The sequence below is a fragment of the Diorhabda carinulata genome, chromosome 5 (assembly GCF_026250575.1).
Source record: "Diorhabda carinulata isolate Delta chromosome 5, icDioCari1.1, whole genome shotgun sequence".
NCBI lineage: Eukaryota > Metazoa > Arthropoda > Insecta > Coleoptera > Chrysomelidae > Diorhabda > Diorhabda carinulata.
In genome coordinates, this window is record NC_079464.1 from 30350596 (window position 1) to 30378467 (window position 27872).

The following is a 27872-nucleotide window of genomic DNA, read 5'->3' on the forward strand; positions in this document are numbered from 1 at the left end:
AAATTAAGTTCTTGAATGATAGCAGATATAACTATTCTGAAAATTGAAGTAGAAAACTATCTTTCAATCGTTTATCTGCAACCTTTTGCTGTAAACTTTATTTTTTTATTTTGTTTGGTTGCGTGATTGGTCGCATATTGTGAGGTTTACGACATAATGTAGGTTAAATCAATATTAGTTCGTGTTAGTACTTCTTTTAAATCATGGCTGATTCCATCGAGTTGCGTATGAGTGTAACTTCTATAAAGAGAGTGGATCCATATGTAAAAGATATTCTGGCAAGTGCTACACACGTTGCTTTATATATTTTTAATACATCTTCTAACGAGTGGGAAAAAACAGAAACCGAAGGTGCTTTATTTATATACAGCCGAAATGGAGAACCATTCCACAGTATTATGGTTATGAATAGGTTAAATACTGACAATCTCATAGAACCTATTGTTAGGGATTTCGATTATCAGATGCAAATTCCTTTTTTGCTGTACAGGAATTCCAAAAGTAAAATATTCGGTATTTGGTTTTATAATAGAGAAGAGTGTATTAAAATTACGTTACTGATTGAATCTATAATGAAAAGTTTGAAAGACTCTAGTGACGACAGGTCAAAAAAGCCTTCAAATGTAGACATATTTAGTATGTTGAGTAAAGCTCAAGAAGATTTTAATAGGACTCCTACTAAACAAGATGCTGTTCCAACGTTTTCTTCAACTCCTAGGGCACCAGATGTTACTTCACAAAGTGTGATGGATTTTTTTGCAAAAGCTAGTACGAAATCGAGCCAAAAACCTGTAGTAGCAGGAATTCCTGAAGAAAATGTTCTACAGGTAAATAAAATATTTTTCAAATAAAATCGAATTTGTAAGATAATATTTGTAGAAATTAATGTCAAATCCTGCACATTCTGTTGAACACATAGAAAAGCAACAACGATCTATAACGCCCCAAGAAAATGTTGCTGCTCAGCAAACTATTATAGTAGCTAGTGGAGATAGAAGGAGTGTTCCAATATCTTTTCCGACTTCTGATAAAAAAGGAGTTTCTGATAATAATTTTAGGTTTAGCAATGCCACCAAAAATCAATCTTTGGCACATAGTACTTCACCTCTTGCTTATTTATTACAACAAAATAATTTAGGACAAAATGAGGAAACTCAAGATTTATTAGGAACATCGCCATTTAATCAAGTAAGTATTTTATAGGATTTTCATTATATTTTTTGAGGCTTTTATTTTATATTTATGGTTATTTTATGTATTTAAAATATTTTGTCTCACTTTTTCCACCTTTGCTTGGTCAAATTCGGTTTTATTTATCAAGATAGTTTTTTGGGTCTGTAATTTTAGATACCAAAAAAAAAAATGATACTAGGATGAATTGTTTTCGAAAAGGAGGAGAATATAATGAAAATTTAAAGAAAAATAATTTACGGGCGATCTGGGTGGTCGGGAAGGGAAAGTGGGTGAGTTTTTAATGGTAAAAAACAGTTTATCTCAATTTCCAGCAAAATTGCAATTTCTAAAGATCTTATGTGTTTATGTTTCTTTAACATATCATCAAAATTTATGTGAAAAATTCAAAACACCGAGTTATTGGTTTTTTATATTTATCTTTTACAAAAAACATTTTTTTTCTTCACAAAATTTGTTGAAAACTTGTGTTTTGATGACCAAAATACACTGTAATACATTTGATTGGACATATTTATATTTTAATCCTATTTTGACTTGAAAAAGCACCATAATTTTTAATTGAAAATTCTCCTGTCAAAAGAACAGCTTTTTTAAAAAGTCTGAGATATTTGATCATTGAAATCTCTAGTTTCTGATGGTCCAAAAAAATATTACTATTACCTTCGAAAATTTTTTCAGAAATGTCATCAAAAGTCATTTTTTATCATTATGATTTTTAAATATTTATTAAAATTTTGTTACATTGATAGACATAAGTAGAGTCTAAAATTTTAATTAATAGATAGAAATTGTACATAATAATAAAAAAAATTCTGATTCTACTTTTTTTGTTTTTTCTCAGAAAATTTTCAATGGTGATGGTAACATTTGTCTACACAATCAAAAAGTAGATTTCTACGAACCAAAAATCTCAACGAATTTAAAAAAAACTGATATTTTGACGGGAAAATTTTAGATTGAAATTTAGGGTGCTTTTTTGATATTAAGTCACAATAAAGTGAACAAATTAACATTCTAAATCAAATAAATGTGTTTGGAACATAAAAATTGAGTTTTTACCAAATTTCGTGAAAAAAAAATGTTTTTTGTAGAAGTAAGTATAAAAAAACAAAAACTTTGTTATTTTGATGTTTCATATGAATTTTGAGGTTATGGGAAAAAAGTGTAAATACAAAAGTTGTAGATCTCTTTATTACTCACCCCCTTTCCAACCTCAGTTAACCATAGACTATTATTTCTCTCACTTTTACTATAATTTTCCCCTTTTCCAAAGAGTTTCATTCTACTATTATTGTTTTTCACTTTCTATCATTGTTAAAGGCTTCTAGTCTCTTGGAGAAAATAAAATCAGTTTTAACCCCCCAACCTTTCTATGTAATTTTTATTTTTGTTTTAACAAAGATTTGTTTGATATTATTTTCTTGAAAGATAATTTTCAGGCTCAAAAACTATTGTCAGTTCTTTTCCAGTTTTCCAAATAATATACAGTGTAAGTTGTTGAATTTCTGATAATTTTTGTAGTTTACTAAGGTCACTGCTGTTTTGATCTACGTGTGTATTGGTGAATCAAAGTGGTTACAAGTTGAAGAAAAATCATTTTTATTTGGCTCGAGCAGCTCAGAATCATGAATTCGTTATTATTTTTGTTTTTTATCAGCGGTTCCAGAAATTTCAACCAAGTACACATTTATACAGCTTTTCCATGCACAAATTCTTATAAAATACTATGAAAAATTCCATCATAATGTCTGCTGTGGCCCACAATTTCACTGTGCGAGTTTTCATCATGATTATCTTGATTATGTTTTCTGTTATAAACCTTTTTTGATAATCCTGATAATTAAGCATCATCGATGCTTTTATGGTCATTAAACGATTTAAAATGGCTAGTTTTAACACTTTTCCAACCTTTATATGTGAGTTTTAGTAATGGATTAGCACAGATTTCCTTATTTGTTTGATACTTCTTTCTTCATAGCATAATTTTTAGATTAGATACTTAAAAAGTACTTGAAAAGGTCCTAACCAAACCCACCGATTTAGTTAAAATTTTAGTATGTTTGATTAGGATACCTTCAGGTACCTTTTTTAGTTTGAAGAATCAAAATGGGATGAGGTGGGTGTGTGTTGAAACTTTACACCAATTTTTACACTGTCCCTCTTTTCTAACCTAACCTAATTACTGAAATATTTGTTTCTTCAAATGAAAAAAAGCACCTCAAGGGATCCTAACCTAACTTACTAAAATTTTAACGAAATCGGAGGGATGTAACCTAATCTAGATAATTACCAAAACATGTATTAGGGAGGTTTATTCTGGGTTTACACAAAAAAAATAGAATAATTTAGGTTAGTTCCAAGTTTTATACTTTATAGTTGGCAACCAAAGTGTTAAACAACAAATCCAAAATGTGATTTGTGGTTATCGGGAACTTAGTATCTTAAAATCTATTATTCTTTAAGCATTTTTAATTTTAGTTTGTAGATTCAAAACTTCACCTGATGACGCCAAAGATGTTTACAACTCCTAAAACCAAAGAAACTTTGGACAATTTATCTGTAGAGGTAGATCATGTAGATTTGCTAACTGAAAAACAATTAGCGCAGGCCCTTATATATCTTTTAAAAAATAATTCGGACTTTACGAAACAAATACACGAAGCTTATGTTAAATCGATTATGGAGAAGGTTAATCTCAATTCGAAGTCATTTTCTTAAAATAAATTTTTAGTATTCAAACATAAAGTTGACATAGGTAAGTGATGTTTTTTTTAAATTAGTTAGAAGAGGGTTTTTTGTTGGAAATCAATAAGACTTTTTAGCAGTGAAAAAAATTTTGAATAAATTGATATAATGCTGCAAAATAATGAAAAAATCACCCTAATTATAAATTAGAATCAGTATTTACTAATATTAGGTGTCTTTTATTATTAAATTTATTATTGTTGTGCTACAAATATGATTCTTGAAGGTATTAAAAATTTTGGAAAAAACATTCACGTTCCGTTTTGTCAACTTTATATATATTTATCATATTTTTTCGATTACTTTCCAAATTCATCTTCATTTGGGGAGGTTTTATAATATAAATTAAGACAAAACTGTTGGCACTAGAAAACTTATAATCATGCAGCTTTTTGAGAAATTTTTTTATTCCAACCATGAGTTAAATTAAATATTTTTACAAGTCTTGTATTGCCAACTATAATGACTGAGTATTTATTAAAATTTTGGTTTTGTCTTTTGAAAATACTTTACAAGCAGCCGGTATTTAAATAAATTGATGGTTGTTAAATTGTTTTGAATATACTGACAGATTTTATAGATGTAATTGATATTTATATATAATATACTGAAGTTATTTTGGAATAAAACCTGAAAATTGTAAGTTACTCTGTAACATTAGTTTTATTTGTACCAAAAACATTATTTATCGATGGGACACTATTTTCAAGGGTGATATATTCATTTAGTAGCTGACCTAGGGTAGTAAAATGTTGATTTTACAAAAAAATTGATAAATTAATAGTTATTTTTCATGTGTAGATTTGCAACAAAAAATGTTTGATACTTTACACAAAAATGATGAACGTGTAGACATTTAAAGTTATAAAATCAACAGAAAACAATTCTTTTTTCATATATCAAGTGTCAAAACAAAGATTTAAATTAAAATCAGATGATCTAGAGTGGGATCATGATAACATAAAATTATTTTTACTTTTAATAGAAAATTTGCTAGTAATTGTTGAGATTTAACAAATACGTTTCTTCATCTACATATTATATTAAAATTATATCTTAGAAGTAGGAAAAGGGTGAAAAATAATAAAAAACAGCATAATCAAAAATCACTTTTTATTTCTAGATAAATTTATACTTATGTTGACAAAGACATTATGGAAGATTACAAACATACCCCCGTAGATTGCATCATTATTACTAATTTTATTTTTCAGTAACATATATAAAAGTTTAGTAACAAAAAGGATTATATAAAAAGCAATTTTTTTATACTAAATATTTGTTTGAATTTATCACTGGGTCAATACTTTCAATATACAATCCCCTTTATGTTACGTAATAAAAATATAGTTATGAGAAACAAAGATTTCATAATATGACTTTGGAATATAAATTCTAAACACTGATTTTAATATAGAAAATCAAAAAAAGCCATCGGTGTAGATGGAAATGTATGAAAAAACATATGAGGCCAAAAAGTAACCGTTTTGTCTTCGGGTGCTTACTTTCCAGGGAGTAATTTATACATTTGGTCATAGTAGAAAGAAAAAACAAAAATTTGCAAAGAAATTTCACCTTCAATAATCATCAAAGGGGTTATTTATACCAGAGAAAAGGAAAATGTTAGTTTTAGAAAGAGGCATTTGGTTGGTTATTGAACTGAAGGTAACTAAATTTATCCCTAGAATAGCAGCATAAAAGCATCAAATGCAATTACAAAATCTGCAAATGCTTGTAATAAGACACACTATGAATCACATTGCAAAGGTATTGTTAAACAACCTTTTTTAGTTAAGACCCATTTCTATTGCCTGAAAGTTGAAATTTTTCATTACTGGTGTTGATTTGGAATTTATTTTATTATGACCAATATTAGTTAAAATACCTTAAACTAAATAGCAGAAAAGATAATGATAAGTACTGAGTTTGGTATAAAGTATGAGATTAAATCAATAAAAATTGCTGTGCTACTGTCAGTTATAATGTAAATATCTTTTTAAAATCCTTTTTGTTACAAAATCTACATACGTCAAATTGAAAAACTAAATACAATTGAGAACAATGTTCTTTTTAAAAGTTTGATAAAAAGTAACATCACGTAAAAATGAAAAGTATGGACAAGGTGAATTTATTCATATTATTTAAATCATTGGTTTCCAAACTTTCAAAATTTTGCTGGATCCAGAAGATTAGATCTAACTATTGAAACTGAGTTTCAACAACGAATTAACAGTTTTCGAAAAAAAAAAAGGTTAGAATTGATTGCTTTATAGGGTTAATTGTTTTATAATAAAATCAACGAAACAAATTTTCAATTGATTGTGTTTAGTAGATATCGAAAAAGTAGAGTTGGATGCCATCCAATTTTACTTTTTAGAAATCCACAATGACTCATAGCAAAAGATCCAATCAAATTTTATTTAGAAGACTTGCCATTCGGAGTGGTAAAAAGAAATATAGTATATGGAATATGCAAGTCGCTGAGCTTCTTTAAATAAATATTATCTGGCTATATCGTTGAAAAAGTCAAGCCAACATTTTAGTTCTTCACTATTGAAAGATAAATTTTCATGGACCCCCATTTTTTGCCACGATCAACTTAAACCCCCGTCGAGTGTACCGTGGACCCCTGGACCACTTTAGGAACTTTGGTCCTGAATTGTGGTTTCACTGAATAGTAGAAATTATTGTAAATTTTACACAAATATTGACACGACTTACGATATCTTTCAAACCCCAATTTTTCCATTAGAAGTGCGAGTCATACTTGTTATTTAAATCAAAAGAAGGTAATTAAAATCATAGTAGTTATAATCTATAACCAGCAGTCATCTTAATTATCATTCATATTTTCAATGATAGTGACATTATATAAATGAAAATTTTCATAAAAATCACAACTTTCAGCAGAAATGAAAACTTTTCATCGAAATTATAAGTGAAAATACAGTGAGCTTTAACTTTACCTTTTTAACATCCCTGGTATAACTCAATTCAGTTATTTTGGTGTCTTTATTTTGCTGAAATAACCATTATACCTTCTTTAGATTCAATTTAACTACTTAGAAATAGTAACGAATTTGTTCAATCTCATCGTACATATTCCAAAGTCTTCTTATACACACTCACATTTATTGATGACTTCAAAACAGTAAATAAAACCAATCAAAACATATTTCTTATAATTCGAGCAAAATAAATATTTTTATCATGAATTTTTAATAACTGAAATATTAACAGTACTAAATGAGTTAGAAAAATTTACGTACGATTACTAATTAATTTCAAGTTTGACGTACGTCAATGTCAATATGATTAATTTGACACACGAGAATTAATTGGAACACATTTTGATTAGGTCAAGTGTCAAATTTTGGAACACAACCACAAATTATGTATTTGTTATCCTAAATAAAAGGTACTCGATAATTGAACACCAAATACTAATAGACCAATCCAGAATGACGTCATTGACGGTTCGGCCATCTTTGCTGGATGGCATACAATCTCCTTCTAATACTTGTTGCTTTGGCAAACATTTGCTAGTTGTTTATTTTTAAATTGATGAGTTGTGAATTGTTCATTGCGTGCTGAGCGAAATAACTTAGCGTTTTTCCTATTTCCTGCAGTTTTGACCAACAGAGGAGAGAATTTAAATGCTTTGTCATAAGTAGAGCTTTGAAATGGGTACAAGGCATGTCTTAGGGGTAAAAATTGTCTATTATTACAATTTTTTGATCATATCGGCACTTTACATTAGCTGCTTAAGGTCATATAATACAGAGAGTATTTCAAGAGTAGACCACAAAACAACTAATAACAGCAGCAGAAGAGGAGAATTATTGAATCTCTTGTAGGTGTCACTAAATAACAGAAATGTTAATCAGTGCGATTCACAGACCTACTGACATTTGGGAGTTTTAAAAAAATGAGAAATTTTGTGAACAAAGTCGAGTTTGATACACCCTGTTAGCATTTGAATTAACATAATACACAATACAATATTACTAAAGTATCATTTTATTACTTTCCTTGCATATAATACTAGAACCAATAATAAATATATAATTTTTTTAATACTTCAATGTACAAGTTTATACAAGTAAATCGACACAGGAAGATTTATTGTCATCATCCTGTATATATATTTATAAATAAAACTAAAATTGTAAAGTGAAATAAATCTGGTAATTGAGAGCATTTGTTTGTAATCAACAATTTTATAAAAAGTATTCGTTCAAATTTGAAATTTTTATTAATAAATTTCATTTTACGATTCAAAAACTGCTCTAAATTTCACCAAATACGTCCCACCTGCAAAATATCGATTAAAGACTCCAGAGATAGAAATCCGACCATATATTTTTATGTAACTCTTGTTTTGATCCTAAATTTGTGTTATCCCCTGTCAAATTTTAATTTTGAATACACAATATGATAAAAGTGCAGAAGAAAAAGACTTTTATTCAACATATTCTTCTGGAACGTACAAATTTGAAATATTTTATTGGTATCAAAAGTATTTAGTTATAACAAGCAGTGTTTCTTACAGTTCTATTGTACCATACTTTTGATGCACCCCCCGTATTACGAAATAAAAGGGTGAAATGCAAACTTATACTTACCATTTTCGTTATTTTAATAACATTTGACATACTTTTCATTAATTTTTCATTATTCAATACAATACTTACAGTTAATAGGTACTAACTGTTTCAGTGATGTTAATCAGTTTAAATATTTTTCCCTAAATTTCAGTTCTAAGATCATAAAAATAATATTGATTCTTCTGTTTTTATTTTTCTATGGCGAACTACAAGACAGATGTTTGAATTCGAAGAAAAAAAAAGAAGAAAAGTGACCTAACCAAGAAAGTAAAAGTGCGGTAACGAAATTATAAAACAGAACTAAAATTTGTATTATTTTCTTTGTAAATAAAAGTTTTTTTAAAAAAGTACACAACCGAGTATTGGTGAGTTCTAAACAATTACCAAAAATTTTAAAAATCAAATCCATTAATTGTAAGGAGCAATAAAAAGTCTCTCCTTGGAAAGTTTCATAAAAACGACTTACAGGAATGACTTTCATAGCTGCTGGAGTCTTTAACCTATTAATTTAATAAAATTATATTTTTTTGAATATTTTCTATATTATTTTCAACAAACAACAACCTCATTAACTTCAAAGAAGTCAGTCTTTAATATTTCCTATATTTTTAGTATTGCTTAAGTCAAAATTTCATTAACTGGTATACAGGCTCTTTTAAAAAGTTACACCATTCCGTCACACTTGCAATTGATTAAAAATATGAGTGTTAGAAAGCTACCCGGCTATTTACTCATTCGAATAATTCTGTTTTACAAAAATCAATCCCATGAAGATAAAATCCATAATAGCTGAGACTATTTTAGTCCAATTTTAAATTGCTCCTAAATATGAAATACGACTCAAAATTAGGAAAGAAAAAAGTGAAACTATAGTTGAAAATTTTGATTTTATTAAAAGATAAATGAACTTAACAACTTTCAGTTAAGGGTGAATATTTTCAAAGATAGTTTGCGAAATGAAATAGAATTTGAAAACTACGATAGATAAATTTCACAATAAACAAAAACCTATTTAAAAAAGTATCTGATTTGGGTTTTTGAGGAGGGTCTTAAGTCATATAATAACTTATAATACTGTCACTTTGATCACTACATTACGACACATGTACCGCTTCTTAGTTTGTGAAACAAAAGGGGTAATAAACTTTTTGGTTTTAAGGTAATAACCCTCGAAAAATTCAACTAGTTTGATAATTGGTGCTAATATATAGAAGAGTTCACTTTATTGAGGTCAATAAGGGGTAATGACCTTAAAAAAGCTCAACTAGATCATAAATTAGAACTGATATAACGAGGAGTTGAATTTATTAAGGTGAATAAGGGGTAATGACCTTAAAATGATCAACTAGGTTAATAAATGAAGCTTGTCAAGTGTAAAGCTGATCGATGATTGAATCTATTACAGTTTAGAATTGATATTATTAAGGTGAATAAGGGGTAATAACCTTAAAAAAGTTCAACTGGAGCTAATATAGTGAAGAGTTGATATTGTTGAGGAAAATAAGGGGTAATTATCTCCAAAAAACTCAACTAAATCATATTGTAGTATCGAATTGATTTTTCTTTGAGATAATAAATCCAATTAGATCAATAATTGGAGTTAATATAGTGTAGAATTTGATCTAGCTGAACTTACTGAAGTAAGTTAAAGAAAATAACCTCAATAAATAAATTTTTTTTGTGTGGAATATATTGAGTGACTCCAAAGGTGAAATAATAACCAGAAACTGATGTAAATAACTTTTGTGTTTGATAGTTTTCAAGAAATATAAATTATAATATCAATGAAAATATAATTTGATGAAATATTTGTCAAAATTGTGTGAAATAGTTAAAAGAACTGAATTATTTTTTTTAACAAGGAAATAGTTAAATATATTGTGTAACCAAGAAATAATTAATCAAGATCCTTATTGATTATAATCAAAAATTGTAAAAATGAATAAATTCGTTTAAGAAATTAAAATTCAAAGTAGATTTTTCATATTTTATATTAGTTTGGGGTAATGTGGTGATCGAAAGTGAGTATTATAATATTTTTACGATTAATATTTATTCGGTTATACAGAAATTATTTTAACGATAGATTTAGTCGTATGTTTATTAAAAAAAAGAAGGAGAATCATAAATTAAGAGCAATTCCACCGTAATCGATTATGTACAACATTCGGTAAAAATATAAATCTTTTTTCCAAAAATTTATCACCACTTAGGCCTTCGAACTTTAGATACCATTTGACTAGAAGAAAGAAAAATATATGTACTTATATATATATATATATATATATATATATATATATATATATATATATATATATATAGTGTTGAAATATTTTTTTTTTTGTAAATGTATCCAACAGAAACGCACATTCACATATCCAGGCTTACTTTTTATCGAACAAAGGCAACTTAGATCTAACCGCCCCCTCGCAAATAACTAATCTGGAACATTTAGGCCGCTGCAACGCCAAATGTGTACTAGCCGTACACGTAGATCCGGTATTATGTTTCTCCAAAGACCTCCTCAGACTGGCTATCCTGGAACTCAATTGCGAACCGCCCGGATGACGTAAACTGGTACCTTTACGTTCGAAATATTCAACAATCGACGATATATTCGGTTTCAAATCGTTCTGCCAATCGCAACTCGTCAAACTAGAAATATCCTCGCTGCTATCGGTGTATATAGACGAGGCGCGTTTACAGAGCGCTTGTAATTCGGCGTGTTCTAATTCGTCCAACGATCTAAGCGAACTAACCGCCGTACTATCACCCCACATACTATTCGGCGATAAACACTCCCCGACACTCGAATAGAAACCCGATTCGCAAGATCCCCTTCGCCTCAACAAACCCGCCGACGTTTCGGCCGTCAATTCGGACAAATTGGAACCGGAACCGCCTTTGTACATCGGATGGACGAATAAAGGCGAACGTATAGTTTGTGCTTTACGGGACGACGTCGGCGAACCCGGCAACGATTTCGGACTATCTTTCGATTCGGTTAATGGACAGGCCATTTCGCAACACGATGAAAAATTACCCAAGAGTTTTTTGACGCCTTGGAATTGCGCGAGCCCGGCGAACGGGTTCGTTGTGCTCGGCTTGTAATGAGGATCCTGTCGGCACATTAGCAACGCGTGACGACGAGCTTTATCGCTGGGCGTCGAAAACGACAATGATAATAATGAGGTGTCCTCGGAGAAGGACCGTCGATGGACGACTGCAAAAAAATTCAAATTTTAATAACAGGAAATATGAAAAACGTGCAAATTTTTCAATAAAAATCAGTCAATGACGTGTATTATTATCAAATATAGCGACAATTGTGGACTAGGGGAAAAAGTTCTAAGCTACTTTTTGTTTTATGTCCACTAGATGGCGACGCTTGTATTGCGTTGAGTAGAAAACGTCAACTTTTTGGTTTAGTTCATTTTGAACTAAAAAAAAAACGCCAATCAAGAGATTTCGTATTTATCGTTGAAAATAATTTCATAAATTCATAATATTATCATTGTCAGGTTCATCGGGGACATATTTTTGGAGTTTAAACAGTAGGATCAATACAAAATTTTGCACAATTGTTAAGAACCGATTAGAATACAATAATTTCATAAATTCGTAACATTATCCTTACCAGGATCAACAGGATATCAATTAATGCAATTTCCGGAAGTGCACGAATCGATTTTAATCATTTTAAAGGATCAGTTGAATCCTTAAATTCGCTTGCTTGTCAAGGACCAATAAAAACACAATAATTTCATAAATTCATACCATTATCCTAGCCAGGATCAACAGGATATCAATTAATTTAAATTTCGGAAGTACACGAATCGATTTTAATCATTTTAAAGGATCAGTTGAATCCTTAAATTCGCTTGCTTGTCAAGGACCAATAAAAATACAATAATTTCATAAATTCATACCATTATCCTAGCCAGGATCAACAGGATATCAATTAATGCAATTTCTGGAAGTACAAGACTCGATTTTAATCATTTTAAAGGATCAGATGAATCCTTAAATTCGCTTGCTTGTCAAGAACCAATAAAAACACAATAATTTCATAAATTCATACCATTATCCTAGCCAGGATCAACAGGATATCAATTAATGCAATTTCTGGAAGTACAAGACTCGATTTTAATCATTTTAAAGGATCAGATGAATCCTTAAATTCGCTTGCTTGTCAAGGACCAATAAAAACACAATAATTTCATAAATTCATACCATTATCCTAGCCAGGATCAACAGGATATCGATTAATTTAAATTTCGGAAGTATAAGACTCGATTTTAATCATTTTAAAGGATCAGTTGAATCCTTAAATTCGCTTGCTTGTCAAGGACCAATAAAAATACAATAATTTCATAAATTCGTAACATTATCCTTGCCAGGATCAACAGGATATCGATTAATGCAATTTCCGGAAGTATAAGACTCGATTTTAATCATTTTAAAGGATCAGATGAATCCTTAAATTCGCTTGCTTGTCAAGGACCAATAAAAATACAATAATTTCATAAATTCATACCATTATCCTAGCCAGGATCAACAGGATATCAATTAATTTAAATTTCGGAAGTATAAGACTCGATTTTAATCATTTTAAAGGATCAGTTGAATCCTTAAATTCGCTTGCTTGTCAAGGACCAATAAAAATACAATAATTTCATAAATTCGTAACATTATCCTTGCCAGGATCAACAGGATATCGATTAATGCAATTTCCGGAAGTATAAGACTCGATTTTAATAATTTTAAAGGATCAGATGAATCCTTAAATTCGCCTGCTTGTCAAGGACCAATAAAAACACAATAATTTCATAAATTCATACCATTATCCTAGCCAGGATCAACAGGATATCAATTAATTTAAATTTCGGAAGTATAAGACTCGATTTTAATCATTTTAAAGGATCAGATGAATCCTTAAATTCGCTTGCTTGTCAAGGACCAATAAAAACACAATAATTTCATAAATTCGTAACATTATCCTTGCCAGGATCAACAGGATATCGATTAATGCAATTTCCGGAAGTATAAGACTCGATTTTAATCATTTTAAAGGATCAGATGAATCCTTAAATTCGCTTGCTTGTCAAGGACCAATAAAAATACAATAATTTCATAAATTCATACCATTATCCTAGCCAGGATCAACAGGATATCAATTAATTTAAATTTCGGAAGTATAAGACTCGATTTTAATCATTTTAAAGGATCAGTTGAATCCTTAAATTCGCTTGCTTGTCAAGGACCAATAAAAATACAATAATTTCATAAATTCGTAACATTATCCTTGCCAGGATCAACAGGATATCGATTAATGCAATTTCCGGAAGTATAAGACTCGATTTTAATAATTTTAAAGGATCAGATGAATCCTTAAATTCGCCTGCTTGTCAAGGACCAATAAAAACACAATAATTTCATAAATTCATACCATTATCCTAGCCAGGATCAACAGGATATCAATTAATTTAAATTTCGGAAGTATAAGACTCGATTTTAATCATTTTAAAGGATCAGATGAATCCTTAAATTCGCTTGCTTGTCAAGGACCAATAAAAACACAATAATTTCATAAATTCGTAACATTATCCTTGTCAGGTTCACTAGGACATTAAGTAACAGATGAAATGAAATCGAAATGTAGCAAAATCGTCCAGAATTAATGACAGAATACTAATTTGATAATTGTGTTCCACATTCCTTATCAGCTCCATTTCTAAGACAACCTGATCATTTATCTAATGCGCCATAGTAAAAAAAACTACAAACACGATTTTTTAGTTGATCCATTTAAAAAATCTAAATATTTACACATCAGATTTGCTTGTGTGCCACCAGAATGTGTTAATTCTTCTTCTGAATACAATTTTTTCGGTATAGCCCCGATATAGGAACATACTCCTCTGCAAAGCTAAGGTTGGCACGTGTGTACGGTCGCTGTCTGTCGCGAGAGGTATAAAAAAATTATAAAAGAAGAAAAAAGAAACGTTATTGGGCGAGAGATATAGTAGACGGAAGTAAGAGTACTGCTGCAGCTGATCATTTCCATTTTAGTTGAAGAATGGATTCTCCAGGTTGAAAGGAAACTATAGAAAACCTGTAACACCAAAGAGATGCTGATTTCGGGTTTGGAATCAACGAGGAAACTTCCAAAAAGTTGTTAGGGAGACAGTTGGTAGCAGTTGAAGAATTTTCCTTCTGGGTTTCGAGAAAATGCGAGGTTAAGTCAACCAGGGACTGAGGAAATTGTGTTTCGAAGGAGTACAAACCAGATTTAAAGGTTTACAGGTCATTTGGGCGGTTAAAATTCGAGGTTATGTCTATAATGACGTGAAAGTTGTTGTAAAGACTGAAACAGAAGTTGTATTTTCAGAATTTAAGAATTGGTTACTCATAATTACAGAAAACATGTACCTCCAACGAAAAACAGAATTTGGTTTTGGAGGAAAGCTAGAAAACTTCCAAAAAGTTGTTGGGGAGACAGTTGGTAGCAGTCGAAGAAGAATTTGAAGCATTTTCCTTCTGGGTTTCGAGAAAATGAGAGGTTAAGTTAACCAGGGACTGAGGAAATTGTGTTTCGAAGGAGTACAAACCAGATTTAAAGGTTTACAGGTCATTTGGACGGTTAAAATTCGAGGTTATGTCTATAATGACGTGAAAGTTGTTGTAAAGACTGAAACAGAAGTTGTATTTTCAGTATCTAAGAATTGGTTACTCATAATTACAGAAAACATGTACCTCCAACGAAAAACAGAATTTGGTTTTGGAGGAAAGCTAGAAAACTTCCAAAAAGTTGTTGGGGAGACAGTTGGTAGCAGTCGAAGAAGAATTTGAAGAATTTTCCTTCTGGGTTTCGAGAAAATGCGAGGTTAAGTCAATCAGGGAATGAGGAAATTGTGTTTCGAAGGAGTACAAACCAGATTTAAAGGTTTACAGGTCATTTGGGCGGTTAAAATTCGAGGTTATGTGTATAATGACGTGAAAGTTGTTGTAAAGACTGAAACAGAAGTTGTATTTTCAGTATCTAAGAATTGGTTACTCATAATTACAGAAAACATGTACCTCCAACGAAAAACAGAATTTGGTTTTGGAGGAAAGCTAGAAAACTTCCAAAAAGTTGTTGGGGAGACAGTTGGTAGCAGTCGAAGAAGAATTTGAAGCATTTTCCTTCTGGGTTTCGAGAAAATGCGAGGTTAAGTCAATCAAGGAATGAGGAAATTTTGTTTCGAAGGAGTACAAACCAGATTTAAGGGTTAAAATTGGAGGTTATGTATATGATGACACAAATGGTGTTGTTGAGGCAAAATCAGAACTTGTAAATGAGAATTGAATGGATAGAAGAGTTTTATCTGTATAAAATAAATATAAAAGGTGTTGTAATCAACAATGGAGGAAACTTTATACCTCAAAAACAACAAAAATAAGTTCCTTGTTGCTGAAATAAAAAATTTTACATAAAAATAATCGGCTAAAAATAAATACGGATCTTTAATGAAATCTACAACATCGAATCGACAGGTCATAAATTAAATCATCGAATAAAAAACGTAAAATAAAATGACGACAATAGTCGCAAAAAAAATGAAACATCTTCGGATTTTTGTACATACTTTTTCGATGTTGGGGCGCGCACGCGTTCGCCGCAGCGTTCGCTGCCACGGTAAGTTGTTCTTCGCTTTTGGCAGCGCAATTCGCCATCCGCAATCGCTTATCTTCGGCTAACTTCATGTCGTTCAATAAATCGGCGAGGGCTTGGAAGTTTTCCTTGAACGTGGGACGGCTTTTCGGATCGACGGAACAACATCTAATCCCCATAGAAAAATATGCGTATGAATAACATAACCTCAACGTTAATACTGTCAAAATATTTTATCCGTTCTATGAGTTTTACGTTATCGTAGAACGAATGACATTTGACACATGAATGAAAAGCTGAAATGGAGTTTTACATTTAATTCTTACCTGAAAGCCAGCGTTAGAAATTCAGGTACAACGTTTGGTCCGCACAAATCCGAGAAGGCGAGATAGTCCAAACCGAAATTATCGGTTCTGGGTAGATAATCGGGATCGGCTTCGACGCGGGCGATAAGTTCGCACAATACGATACCGTAACTGAATACGTCGCTGCGTTCATCGTAGTATTTCCCTTTTAGACCTTCGGGCGATATCCAATAGGGCGAACCTACTATCGGGAGTTTGGTTTTTTCTTTGGGATCGGGGATGTCGGTGGAAAGGCCGAAATCGCCGACTACCGCTCTCAATTTGCCGGAATCCAGATGTTTTATGAGGACGTTCTATAGAAGACAAAAAAAGAAGAAGATATTGTAGGTAAATTTTGAAAACTAGGGATAAAACTAAATATATAGGGTGTTGCTTTTAAATTAAAACATATGTCGGCTTTATCGCGCGACAAGGTTCAAGTATTTTCCAAAATGTCTCAAATTTATATGAAACTTTCGGTTAAAGAAGAATTAACGTCAAAACAAAGCAAAAACAAAATGGAGTTGTTTCGCCAGGGACGGATTCGGAATCGACGACCTCGAAAACCCTCGTAAAGCAAATTTTTTTGAAAGATAACGATTTTTTTAAAATGTTTTAAAATTTCGCCAATTCAAATCTAAAGATATTTATAAAAATGATTCATCTATAATAGGTATGAACCCAATTTGAGGACACAACGTTTACATTGAATTAATAATAATTCAATATTGTCCTCTACTGAATGTTTAATCAATTGAATACATTTATATTAGCAAGGACGCCGATACGATGACAAACAAATCGACTAATTACTTTTTTGTTGCTACGGGGTATGTCACAAAAGTAATACGAAGCCTGAGTTTAACTTTATCAAGGATATCCTTCAGCCACTCAATCGTAACGCGGCCCAAATGTTGTCCTTTAAAGGATTTCTTGAGCCGAAGGAACAAAAAGAAACGTGGTACTGTCTCCATATACCATTTTCAGAACGAATTATTCATAAAAATGTCATTTTGTGTGGAAGACTTATCAGAAATTCTTAAAAACGGGCTCTGTTACCGACGCGCCGCGTTCCGAACGACCCGTAGGTCGATTTCGATAGGAATTTCCAGTCGGGATGATACGTAGTCCACTTTATGATCGGATGAAGCTTCAACTGCATGTATTGGAATCACCAGAATCCTCACGTCTTTATTGAAGAAGAATTAAAACTACCCGGGGCGTGTGTGTGGGCTGGGAGTCTCGTAGGTCCGTAAATTTTTGAGTATGAGTCATGTAACGGGCCAAAGTTATATAGAAATGATCGAAGATTTACGTGGGCAAACGGACAACGATTCAAAACTCGAATCTAATCGAAAAAAATAATAATCGAGTAGTAAAGGCGATTGTACCATTCTGAGGGGTCGATTACGGGCGACCTAACCTAAAAATTTCCCAGTTTTTTATTCTTCGGTCGATTAAAAACCATACCATGGATAATTCAATTCTAAAATTTTTTTTACCAGTATTATTTTTCGTAAAATAAAATAAATCATTTTTTTTTTTTCGAAATTTGAGCCCCCACAACTTGGTTTAGAGGTAAATTACCCCTTAACGTCATAATTTTATCTCCCCCATACGCCTCTGCTCTGTGTTGGTTTTTATGCGAGACACCCTGTATATGAATCGATTTATCAACTAAGTTTTTGTTTATGTTTCTAAATGTCCTTGACTTTAGGTCTCTTCTGTATCAAAATTAACGTTTCGACTTTTCTTTGAGCCCTAATCAAAATACCAAAAAAAAGTCGAAACGTCAAAATTTATCTATCTTTCGAAAAATAAAAAGAAACCTAAAATCGAGAAGATTTAGAAACATAAACATATGAAAAAGTCTAAGAAATGAGAAATTGAACAAATTTTTTGTTATACCTCGTATAAATCGACGCGAGTATTTGTATGATAAATACCGCACGAGATTGCAGATGATCCGAATAATGATTTAATTAGTTTTGTCATTATAATTTGTAGCAAAGTCATCACTATAATAATTTATCATGAGACACACCAATCTCGATATGATTCCAAATATTTGCATAATCATATTATTTGCTTTAAAACGATTATAACGTCGTATCAGCATAATTTATGGTTTGCTAAAATATAATCGTAAATTTGGTGAAAACTTTTTTTTATATTTATCTTAATGTCGTATAAGGTTATGTGCAAACGCGAAAAAAAGTCAACGCCGTTTTAGATAACCGAATCCAAGGTTAATTGTTGCACTTAAATTCATATTTATAGTTGAAAACGTTATTTTTTCAAATGATTAAATCTGCTAATAAAAAGTAGAATCGGAATTCGAACCAACGCACGACTCAAATCGTTTTTATAATATTTCGTGGAATCGTCACAATATGGCCGCCCTTACGTACACAATCGCGCTGTTGCCATATCTATATTTTATTCTGGAAATTCGACGAACTCACGTTGATTTATACTGAATTAATATGAATCGAATAACTTACCTTACTGGTCAAGTCCCTATGTATGACACCTTTCGAATGTAAATATTCCATTCCGCTAGCTATATCTCTGGCTATTTCAATTCTGGTCTGTTGTTCGATTTCCACGGATCTATTATGGATGAGTTGGTGTAAAGAACCGCCATCGATGTATTCGGTGAGGGCGTGCAATTGCGCCTTGTGGACGCACACTCCCTTAAGTCTTAGGATGTTTTGGTGCGATAGACGATTCATTAATTGGATTTCTTTGAGCATATTGCGCCGATTCGAATGACGGGTATTCATTTTCAGTACCATTACTTGACCCGTCGTCTGATGGGTCACCTGTGACATTAAGAAATAGGGAAATTGCCGTACAAAAAGCAATAAAAAAAAACACATTTCGAATGTTTTCATGCGCCGATAAGTAGCTGATTAATTTGCGTTTTAGTTTATTAATTTTTTTTATAAAAAACTTTTTCAAACACCCTATATATACAATAAAGATTAAACTATTGCAAATTATCAATTTTACAAATATATTAGGTTCGGCGTTATACGGGGGGCGATAAATTAGTTCTAATACAAACTAGAATTATCAATTTAAATAAAAGCCTCCGGTTTTGAATAATTTCCTTTCCACTTTTCATTTTATCGATAGTTTCTTGTCACACGGAAACGTACGATAAATTTTCTAATTATTTAATAAATTTTTTCAATTAATATACGTAATTAAGTTGTCCGGTGAAGGTTAGATTTTTCTGTAATCAATTTATCATTAGTAAACCTCAAATTCGCATTGACAAAACTTTGATCTGTATAATTATGTGTAAATTGTAAATTCAAGGATGTTGTTTCTAGACGTTGTTACGGGTTTTTGAAAACATGAAATTTAAAACCTCATAAATATTCATTTATTTTCCAAAAGTTCCTTCAACCGCTCATTTCCCAATATTTATATTTAGATTTGCGTACAAATTACACAAATCGGCAACACCGTGTTTTAATTGTATAAATAGCGACCCTCGTATAAATAATTTTCATACACCAATTCTCCACCTACTTTCTTTTAGTAGTAAATTTGATAAGGCGTCATATGTCCATTGGATACAATACCGGATTCAAGGTATAAAAAAATAAAACATGTGTTTTATAGAAATTTAATTGCGTTGCTTTTATTCTACATAAAAACTTATTTGAGGATGAATACCATGCCGGTTCCGGCTGTATCTACGTAGCCATATAGAAAAATCTGGCAACAACGCCTCAAGTCATACGTAAAATCTGTTATTTTTAATCGAAGAGAGTGATAGTAAGGGTTGTACTAAATTAAAATGTATTAATATTCTACGAATACGTAAAAATATTTATATTAATTGAATCGATAATATATAAACTAATTCAAAACAACTTCTAATGCCAACAAATAATCATTAAAATCGATTAAGAATCGATGTGCCTCTCGCGAACATTGAACTGTTAACGATTAATCAGCTGTCAGCTAGAATATGGTAAATCTAACCTTATTGTTTATATATTTTTATAATTTTGGAAGGTTGGAAGCCAGACGATAAGACAAAATGTTTTCTTAAACGTCGTATCTCTCAGACTTAGGAATATAATTAGCCAAATCATCATAATTTGATTTGCTAGTTCCAAGCCTCAAAGGTGAGTATATTATTATTCTGTACGTCATATCGGTTTATTCAAATTTATTCAGTTATAAAGATAGATATTTTTATTCGACCTTGTAGTAAACTGTAGGTATAATTGATAAGCGATGAGACAATAATCTTTTAGTACCATACATTTAACAAGTTTTTGTCCAAAAATAATAATACAGGATGTCCATAGGCCAAATAAAGATGTCAGAATATTGTTTTGTATTATTTTTCAACAGTATATATAAAACCTTTTGAAAAAAGTGAAACTTATTTGAATAGCATTCCAAGTATTTAAATTAAACTATTTTTCGTTAATAGAATCTTCTGAGAACCTCCTTATTCATCGAAGCACGTCTTTACGAAATTTTTTCGCTTCTTGTATAAGAGAGTGAAATTTTTTTATATACCCACATTTTTTAATAAATAAATAATTTACTCTAAATCACGTCTACCAAATGATCAAAAAAAGTGAAGGGGAAGTCAATTACTAAGTATGTATTGTATGTACAACTAATAAATGATCCATAACAAATGATTTAAGTTTATACAGTGTGATTAAATACATAATGCCACTTATTGAACGATTTTTTCGTGCTACTGAATTGGCAGTATCATAAAAACAAGTGGCAAATATTTAATTCTGTATCAAATTCGTCAAAAATACTACTAAGGTACCTGAATTTTGTCTTATTTGCTCTTTATTTAGATATCATAGATTATTATAATTATGACTCAAAACCTGATTCACAAGAATCTTGTTGATATTCTTATTCTTGATATTATTGCTTTAAATATTACCTACATAATATTTAAAGTAAACGTTAAGTCCAATCAAAAAAGAAAAATAGACGAAGACTGAACAAGCAGAACCATGACCAAACAAACAAAATTAAGACTCAATTAGCAGAGCTAGGAGCAAATAAATAGGACCAAGATTAAATAAGCAAATTGAAGATCAAATAAACAAAAACAAGAATTAATAAGCAAAAATAAAACCCAATAAGCAACGCAAAGACAGAATAACCGGAACTAAGCCCGAACAAGTAGGACCAAGACTAAATAAGCAAAACAAAGACCAAAGAAGCAGAAATAAGAATGAATAAACAGAACTAAGACAGAATAAGTAAAATCAAGTATTAATAAGCACAAATAAGACCAAATAAGTAACGAAAAGACAGAATAACCAGAATTAAGCCTGAACTAGCAGGACCAATAATGAATAGTTGTACTTAGTTGATAATAATTTTGATTTGATTCATATAAATATTATTGCTGACATATTAGTGATGTGATGGAAGCCTTGATTTGTATTCGGAAACTGACTTATACAAAAACTAAGATTCCCATGTCTTTAGAAATTTGTCTTCATCGAATACAGTCAATCACCTAACTGACCTGCAGAGAGTAATATATAATAAAAACCTTTTTTATTGATGATGAAATGACGTTTGTTTTTTGCTTAAATGCACAATTAATTCCAAACAAACTAATTAACGGGAGCATGTGTTAATTGGTAAAAAGTAAAAGTAAGCTTTCAATAACAAAATTTGCTTTGTAACCAACTACAACAACATATGTAAACCTTTATTAGTAAGGAAGTAAATATATATTTTTAATGTTTTTAATATATAACACGTCTGTTATTAAGTTTAAAAAACGAACTGATCCACTTATTGTTATTGTTTTATAATTTTCACTATATCAGCTGTTTAGCCTGCCATATGAAACGTTTTATTTTCTAAAATTAGAAATTTCTTCATTACAAATGAATCTATAAACAAAAATTTTATTTTGCCATGTAGCAGCATATTGAAAATCCATATTGGTATATATAATTATAAATAAAACATGTGTGGATACTATTTATTTATTACTGAAACCTTTTTGAGAATATACAACCAATTTTTCCATTAACTCACTTTCCATTTTTTTCAATTTATAAAAATACTTGCATATATGAGATTTGGCAACGTTGTGCAATGTTTACATCGTTCATTGTTGTCCTTAGTGGATGTATAATACACAGTTTGTTAAAGAATAAACATTATAATAAAAAAATCTATTAATTAAACTTTTTATATCACATGATTCAACATTGTATTTATGGGTGAATAGTTTCAAGGTGTAAATTAAGATTATGGATGTTTTTGAGTCTAATCGATGTATTTTCGAGTTATTTATTTATACAACACTTTTCAAAATACGAAGCATTTGAAAATACGTGTGTGGAAAGTATACTTAAAAAAAATCACAATATTTTCACAATCAATTACAAGACACGTTTGAGGCATTTATTATATAAAAAAAAAACACTCAAAGTCAATGAAATATATAAAAATAACTGGCGGTAGGTCTCGAAACTCCTACACACAGAAGAATGTCGAAATATTTCAATCTCAATGTATGATAGGCCATTGGAATATTTTGAGAAATATTTAAGGTTAGTTTTCATTAGTACGAGAACGATCCCAGAAGGGGCAAGGGGAGGGTTTTGTTGACGTTGCGCACAGTAACGCCATCTCTAGTCGAGTAGACGAACTATTTTGTATTACATGGAAACTTTGCGTTGTTTGTACCGTGTAAGTGAATAATTTTAGTGCAGCGTTATTCGGTGTATAATAGAGGCATTAGAAAATGAAAGAATATAAAGTATAAGATAGTATGGAGGAAATTGATTCAACAAGCAATGGAAATATAGATTGAAATACAAAAAAATGAGTTTTTATTGAGATAAAACAGACATACTGTCATTTTATAAATTTATTATTATGATACAATTGTCTTTGTAATCTTTTGATAAGATTTTTTTGCATATCTCGAAAGAAACGGGCGTCAGAGTAATTAATAATATCAAAATCATCCTGTAGGTCTGTTAGTATTTCAATCTATTCCATTTTTATTTTCTTATTTACAAAAATGTTGCAGTATAAATGATTAATGCTACAGAGTCCTTCGTTAATTGTTTATAACTTGTTTAAAGTTAGGTTAGGTTACGAAAAGTGACGGGGTAAATAAAGACGACGATGGTCCAAGAAGTACCTAGCCTGACAGGCTCCAAAGATGGCAAAGACCGGTTCCATCTGCGAGCAAGGACATGGAGTAGGTTTTTTGGGATGCGCGTGGGATAATTTTCATTGAATATCTTGAAAAAGGATAAACTATCAACGTCGAGTATTATTGGCAACGTTTGAGCGAAGAAATCAAGCATTTGGTTAAGAAGAAAGTGTTGTTTCATCAAGACAATGCACCAGCTCTCAAATTCATTATTGCAATGGCCAAATTGGATGAATTATAGTTTGAATTGCACCCTATTCGCCAGATTTAGTCCCCTCGGATTATTTTCTATTTCCGGACTTGCAACTTTATGACCTGCAACAGCTTAAAAGCGAAAAGGACAATGGACTTAGTGAAATTTATTATTGCTACGGCAAACAAAACACCTATACACCTGTATTTTAAACATGACTCTTCTCAATGAATCAATATTAACCGAAAAAATCCAAGATTCATTACCAATTTCAAATTTTTGACTACAGAAGGAAACAATTATCATTGGTTATCAGTTATGACCTCATAAAAACATTGATCGGTTGTCTGTTTGGCGATCACGAGGTTATCGTTGTCGGCAATGTTGCGTGTGCTGTTATAATACAGTTTTTATTTATTGGTTACGTATACATTTTTCTATATATAAGAATAAACCTTTTATAGGTTAAGTTCTTACGTAATCACGTTAAAAATTACCATGAAATATTAAAATAAGTTAAAATGATCCTGGCAACAAAAATAATTACATATCACAGGATCCTCAAAACGACCAACAATTTCTAACCATTTTTGTTGTATATTCGAATTTCTTGGTATCATAAAAAAACTTTATCAGGTGTTTTGAGTCGTGGTATTTTTACATACTGGCACAAAACACGATTTATATACCATTTTTCAGAATAATCAGAGTTTATTTTTATTCTAGAATAACCGAGAGAATAACTGTCTTATTTACTTTGTATCATATGCTCAGTGTTTATTTTATGCCTATGACGTCACGCAATATGGCGGCCTTACTGAAATGTTTAAACTACCTACAAAATTTTTTAATTTTCAATAATTTTTTTCTCTATAGATATTGATCAAACTATTGGAGAAATGACTTATCCAAAACCTGACCTGTCGGAGTGGAATTTCTAGAGAAAAAAAATCTGCTAGCAACGATTCCTTGCTTGAAAGATAATTTTATAAAGACTTATTAAATTAAGATACTCATTAGAATCTTAATTTCATCGTTTTCTTAAAATTTATGATTTTGTAATATTACTCAGCATATTCTATGATTTATAAATGTCATATTTTCTGCTATTTTCTATAGAAACTTTCCAAAGATATTAAGTAGGTTTACTTAAACATACTTGAATAAACCTATGTCTGATTTTGAGACAGTTCATTCTTACACAATCATTGAGGAAAAAAAAAATAACTTATCTATGGTATTTGATTCCTTCGTTGTAAAACCATGCCTTAAAAACGGCACTTTGTTAATTTTTTTTCAAAATAAAACGACAGTTTTAAAGTATTAGTGCTTATTTTGGAAAAAATAACGATATAAGTCTCATTATGCCAATTCTATTCTCTACAAAACCCTCAAAGCACAAAAATGCTGTGTGCGGCTTAATAAAATGGCCGCCTCTCCCACAGGAGGAGTTAGATAAAAAAACTTGTTTTGAAATCCTAATTATAAAGTTGGTAACTTATTAAAAATTTGTCAAAATAAAAAACGGTCAAGCAACCAAAAAATTTTTTAATTCGATTACTTTAGACGGATTGACCTAGTGTTTATTTAGAAATAATTATTTGGGGACTTATCACAATATTTATTTCGAATCTTTAATTATATTTGAATAGTTTATTATGAGAAAATTATTTTCAAATATGTGAATCAAAGATGAAGAGATTTTTGAGAATAAACCAGCTCTTACATTTTTATGACAACAGATTATGGATGCAAAATACAATGCAGCAGTTTTATATTACAGAAAACAAAAATAGTTTTGGCTGATACATCATGTTTGCTTGCCCCAAAAACATTCGACCAACTCAGATTTTCGAAATAAAAGATACTGTGGAATGTGAGTAGAATTACTTGTTTTGTGAATTTTCAAATTTAGAGTTCGTGCAATAATGACGTGAATTTAAAAAATTTTCCATAAAAAAAAAAACAATTTTATGGTATGATGTTTTATATTGACACATGTCTGATACACCTACTTTTATTTATAATTAAGAAAATATAAGATGTTCGAACCCCTCGACGTTAAACGCCAATCTAATTTGCCTGATTCAAAAATAAACTACACTTTCTGGCCAAGCTATTTACAGATTTTTGTTTACCTCTGGAATAACTTAATTGTTCTAGTTTTTATGCCAAAAAGTGCATTATTAGTCAATTTACGATATAGAGAATACCTTAAGTATTCTTATTATGGTATGGTCGAGGTTAAAAGAGCCATTTGGTGACCTACATTCAATTTATTATGCGAAATATATGAGTGTTTTGAAGAAATGATGGTTATATTTACCTTGAAAACCTCTGAAAAGAAACCCTCGCCAATTTTTTCTTTATGAAAATCGTCCAACGGATGTAGAGCCGCCACTGCATGTTTAAGGGCTTGACAGGAGGACCCTGTCTTCAATCTATCGCACCGAGCTTTGGGGGGCTCCGAAAGTTCGTTATTTGGGCAAAATAACTTTTCGTAATCACTGTCCTTTGGATCACAGGGATTGTCATATATACACGATATTTTAGATTTATTAACCGTTTCATTTTTATTTAGAGGGTACATATTATAATACTGAGACGCCGAATTATGTAGTATTAACCAATTTCGTACATATTTGTGTAAAACACTGTAATTGTTTAGTCTTCTTAAAACACATACTGTAAGAATTTACGTTCACAAAAAGTCCAAAAATTTCTTATTTTTACAGTACTCGTCTTTGACATATCTCACGACACTAACAAACAAACGACAGTAACATTTTCTTCCTGAAATCCATAAGGAAAACTATATAACGAAGCTATCAACGAAAACTCTAGCAACAATAACACCTTTTTTCACTCGATGAAGCCTCGAACGTAAATAAAAAGTTTGTGACAAAAAGCTTTCTACACTCTCCATTCGGTCGCCGTCATCTGTTAAACAGCTAAGACATACGTAACTACGTGACTTTCAATTACTTGGAATGTAAACAGAAACGGAACGAAAATTTAATAGGCAACATACTTAACTCAACGAGTGTGCGCAGTTTGTAATAAAGTTTACCGGTTTATTTAAAATTTTCCTCACATAAATTATATATATTAAAATTTCAAGTACTTTAAGATGGATTACTATATACATATTTCATAATTAATCATTTACTTTTACAAAAACCTCGATCTTAATATAATTTTGAAATTTTTACTAGTCAACTATCGAATTAAAAGAATACACTGATTGTATTAGCTATTTATAATTATATATTTACCGCCCCTTAGCTATTATTATCACAGTGGTGTGCAGGGATAGAAACATATATTTTTTCGTATGGAAATATGCATTTTTTATTATAAATATAAACCTAACGACAACGTTACAATTTTATTTTATGGTATGTCTTGTTTTGCCAATAAGGTCAAACTACAATTCTGCGTACTTGCAGATTTTTTTTGATTACTCATTTATTAATTATTATCATGTATTTTTGTAAAAAATATAAACAATTTCAGTAAATAGCGTGTATCGTATATGAAAAATAAATCATTATATATCAAAATTAGGTTGTTATATTTCATTTGAACCAGTGGCGTAGACACCTATTTTAGAGTGATAATATTCTTTTTTATGTTTGAAACTTTTCAGAGTAGCGCTGATTCTTGATGAAGCCCTAATATTGAATTTTTGTATATGATACTAACAGAATTATTAGATCACTTCAATCAAGAACATGATTCTAAGCAGAATTGATGATGATAATAAATAATAGATTTTGAATGATAAAGATTTCATCATCGATAATTAAAAGTAACAATATGCTGAGCTTGTGTAGCAAAAAGTACGCGCTAGGTGGTTTCAAAGGCGAAACCCAAGTGAGGTTAGGTTTTTTCGACTTCAGGTATCGATATCTCGAAAATAAAGCGAGATATCGAA

At 30.6% G+C, this 27872-nt stretch overlaps 2 protein-coding genes across 4 annotated transcripts; one reads left to right on the top strand and one right to left on the bottom strand.

Moving 5' to 3' along the window:
• LOC130894194 (mRNA-decapping enzyme 1B) lies at window positions 1–8896 on the top strand. Of its 2 annotated transcripts, XM_057800827.1 has the most exons (4): window positions 143–827; window positions 880–1188; window positions 3673–3949; window positions 8760–8896. In XM_057800827.1, exons 1-3 carry the CDS (start codon window positions 204–206, stop codon window positions 3910–3912), a joined length of 1173 nt encoding a protein of 390 aa, XP_057656810.1. In that variant the 5' UTR covers window positions 143–203; the 3' UTR covers window positions 3913–3949; window positions 8760–8896. The 2 variants fall into 2 exon arrangements, with proteins under 2 accessions (XP_057656811.1, XP_057656810.1); XM_057800828.1 differs by lacking the exon at window positions 8760–8896 and having other exon boundaries at window positions 1–827; window positions 3673–4594.
• Window positions 5036–27330, bottom strand: LOC130894192 (dual specificity testis-specific protein kinase 2). 2 transcript variants are annotated; one of them, XM_057800825.1, is made up of 6 exons: window positions 26262–26927; window positions 19049–19369; window positions 16527–16858; window positions 16175–16368; window positions 10935–11769; window positions 5036–10785 (listed from the first exon to the last, which is right to left on the bottom strand). In XM_057800825.1, the coding sequence occupies exons 1-6, from the start codon at window positions 26523–26525 to the stop codon at window positions 10749–10751; spliced, it is 1983 nt and encodes a 660-aa protein (XP_057656808.1). In that variant the 5' UTR covers window positions 26526–26927; the 3' UTR covers window positions 5036–10748. The 2 variants fall into 2 exon arrangements, with proteins under 2 accessions (XP_057656808.1, XP_057656809.1); XM_057800826.1 differs by having other exon boundaries at window positions 5036–11769; window positions 26262–27330.
• Window positions 27331–27872: the final 542 nt, after the last annotated feature.

Coding starts and splice junctions, on each gene's coding strand:
- LOC130894194 (XM_057800828.1), top strand. CDS start 204: ATGGCTGATTCCATCGAGTTGCGTATGAGTGTAACTTCTATAAAGAGA. Junction 828..879: donor CTGAAGAAAATGTTCTACAG/GTAAATAAAATA, acceptor TAATATTTGTAG/AAATTAATGTCAAATCCTGC. Junction 1,189..3,672: donor GAACATCGCCATTTAATCAA/GTAAGTATTTTA, acceptor TTTTAATTTTAG/TTTGTAGATTCAAAACTTCA.
- LOC130894192 (XM_057800825.1), bottom strand. CDS start 26,525: ATGTACCCTCTAAATAAAAATGAAACGGTTAATAAATCTAAAATATCG. Junction 16,369..16,526: donor TTTCTAACGCTGGCTTTCAG/GTAAGAATTAAA, acceptor TATGGGGATTAG/ATGTTGTTCCGTCGATCCGA. Junction 10,786..10,934: donor TTGCCTTTGTTCGATAAAAA/GTAAGCCTGGAT, acceptor TCTTTCTTCTAG/TCAAATGGTATCTAAAGTTC.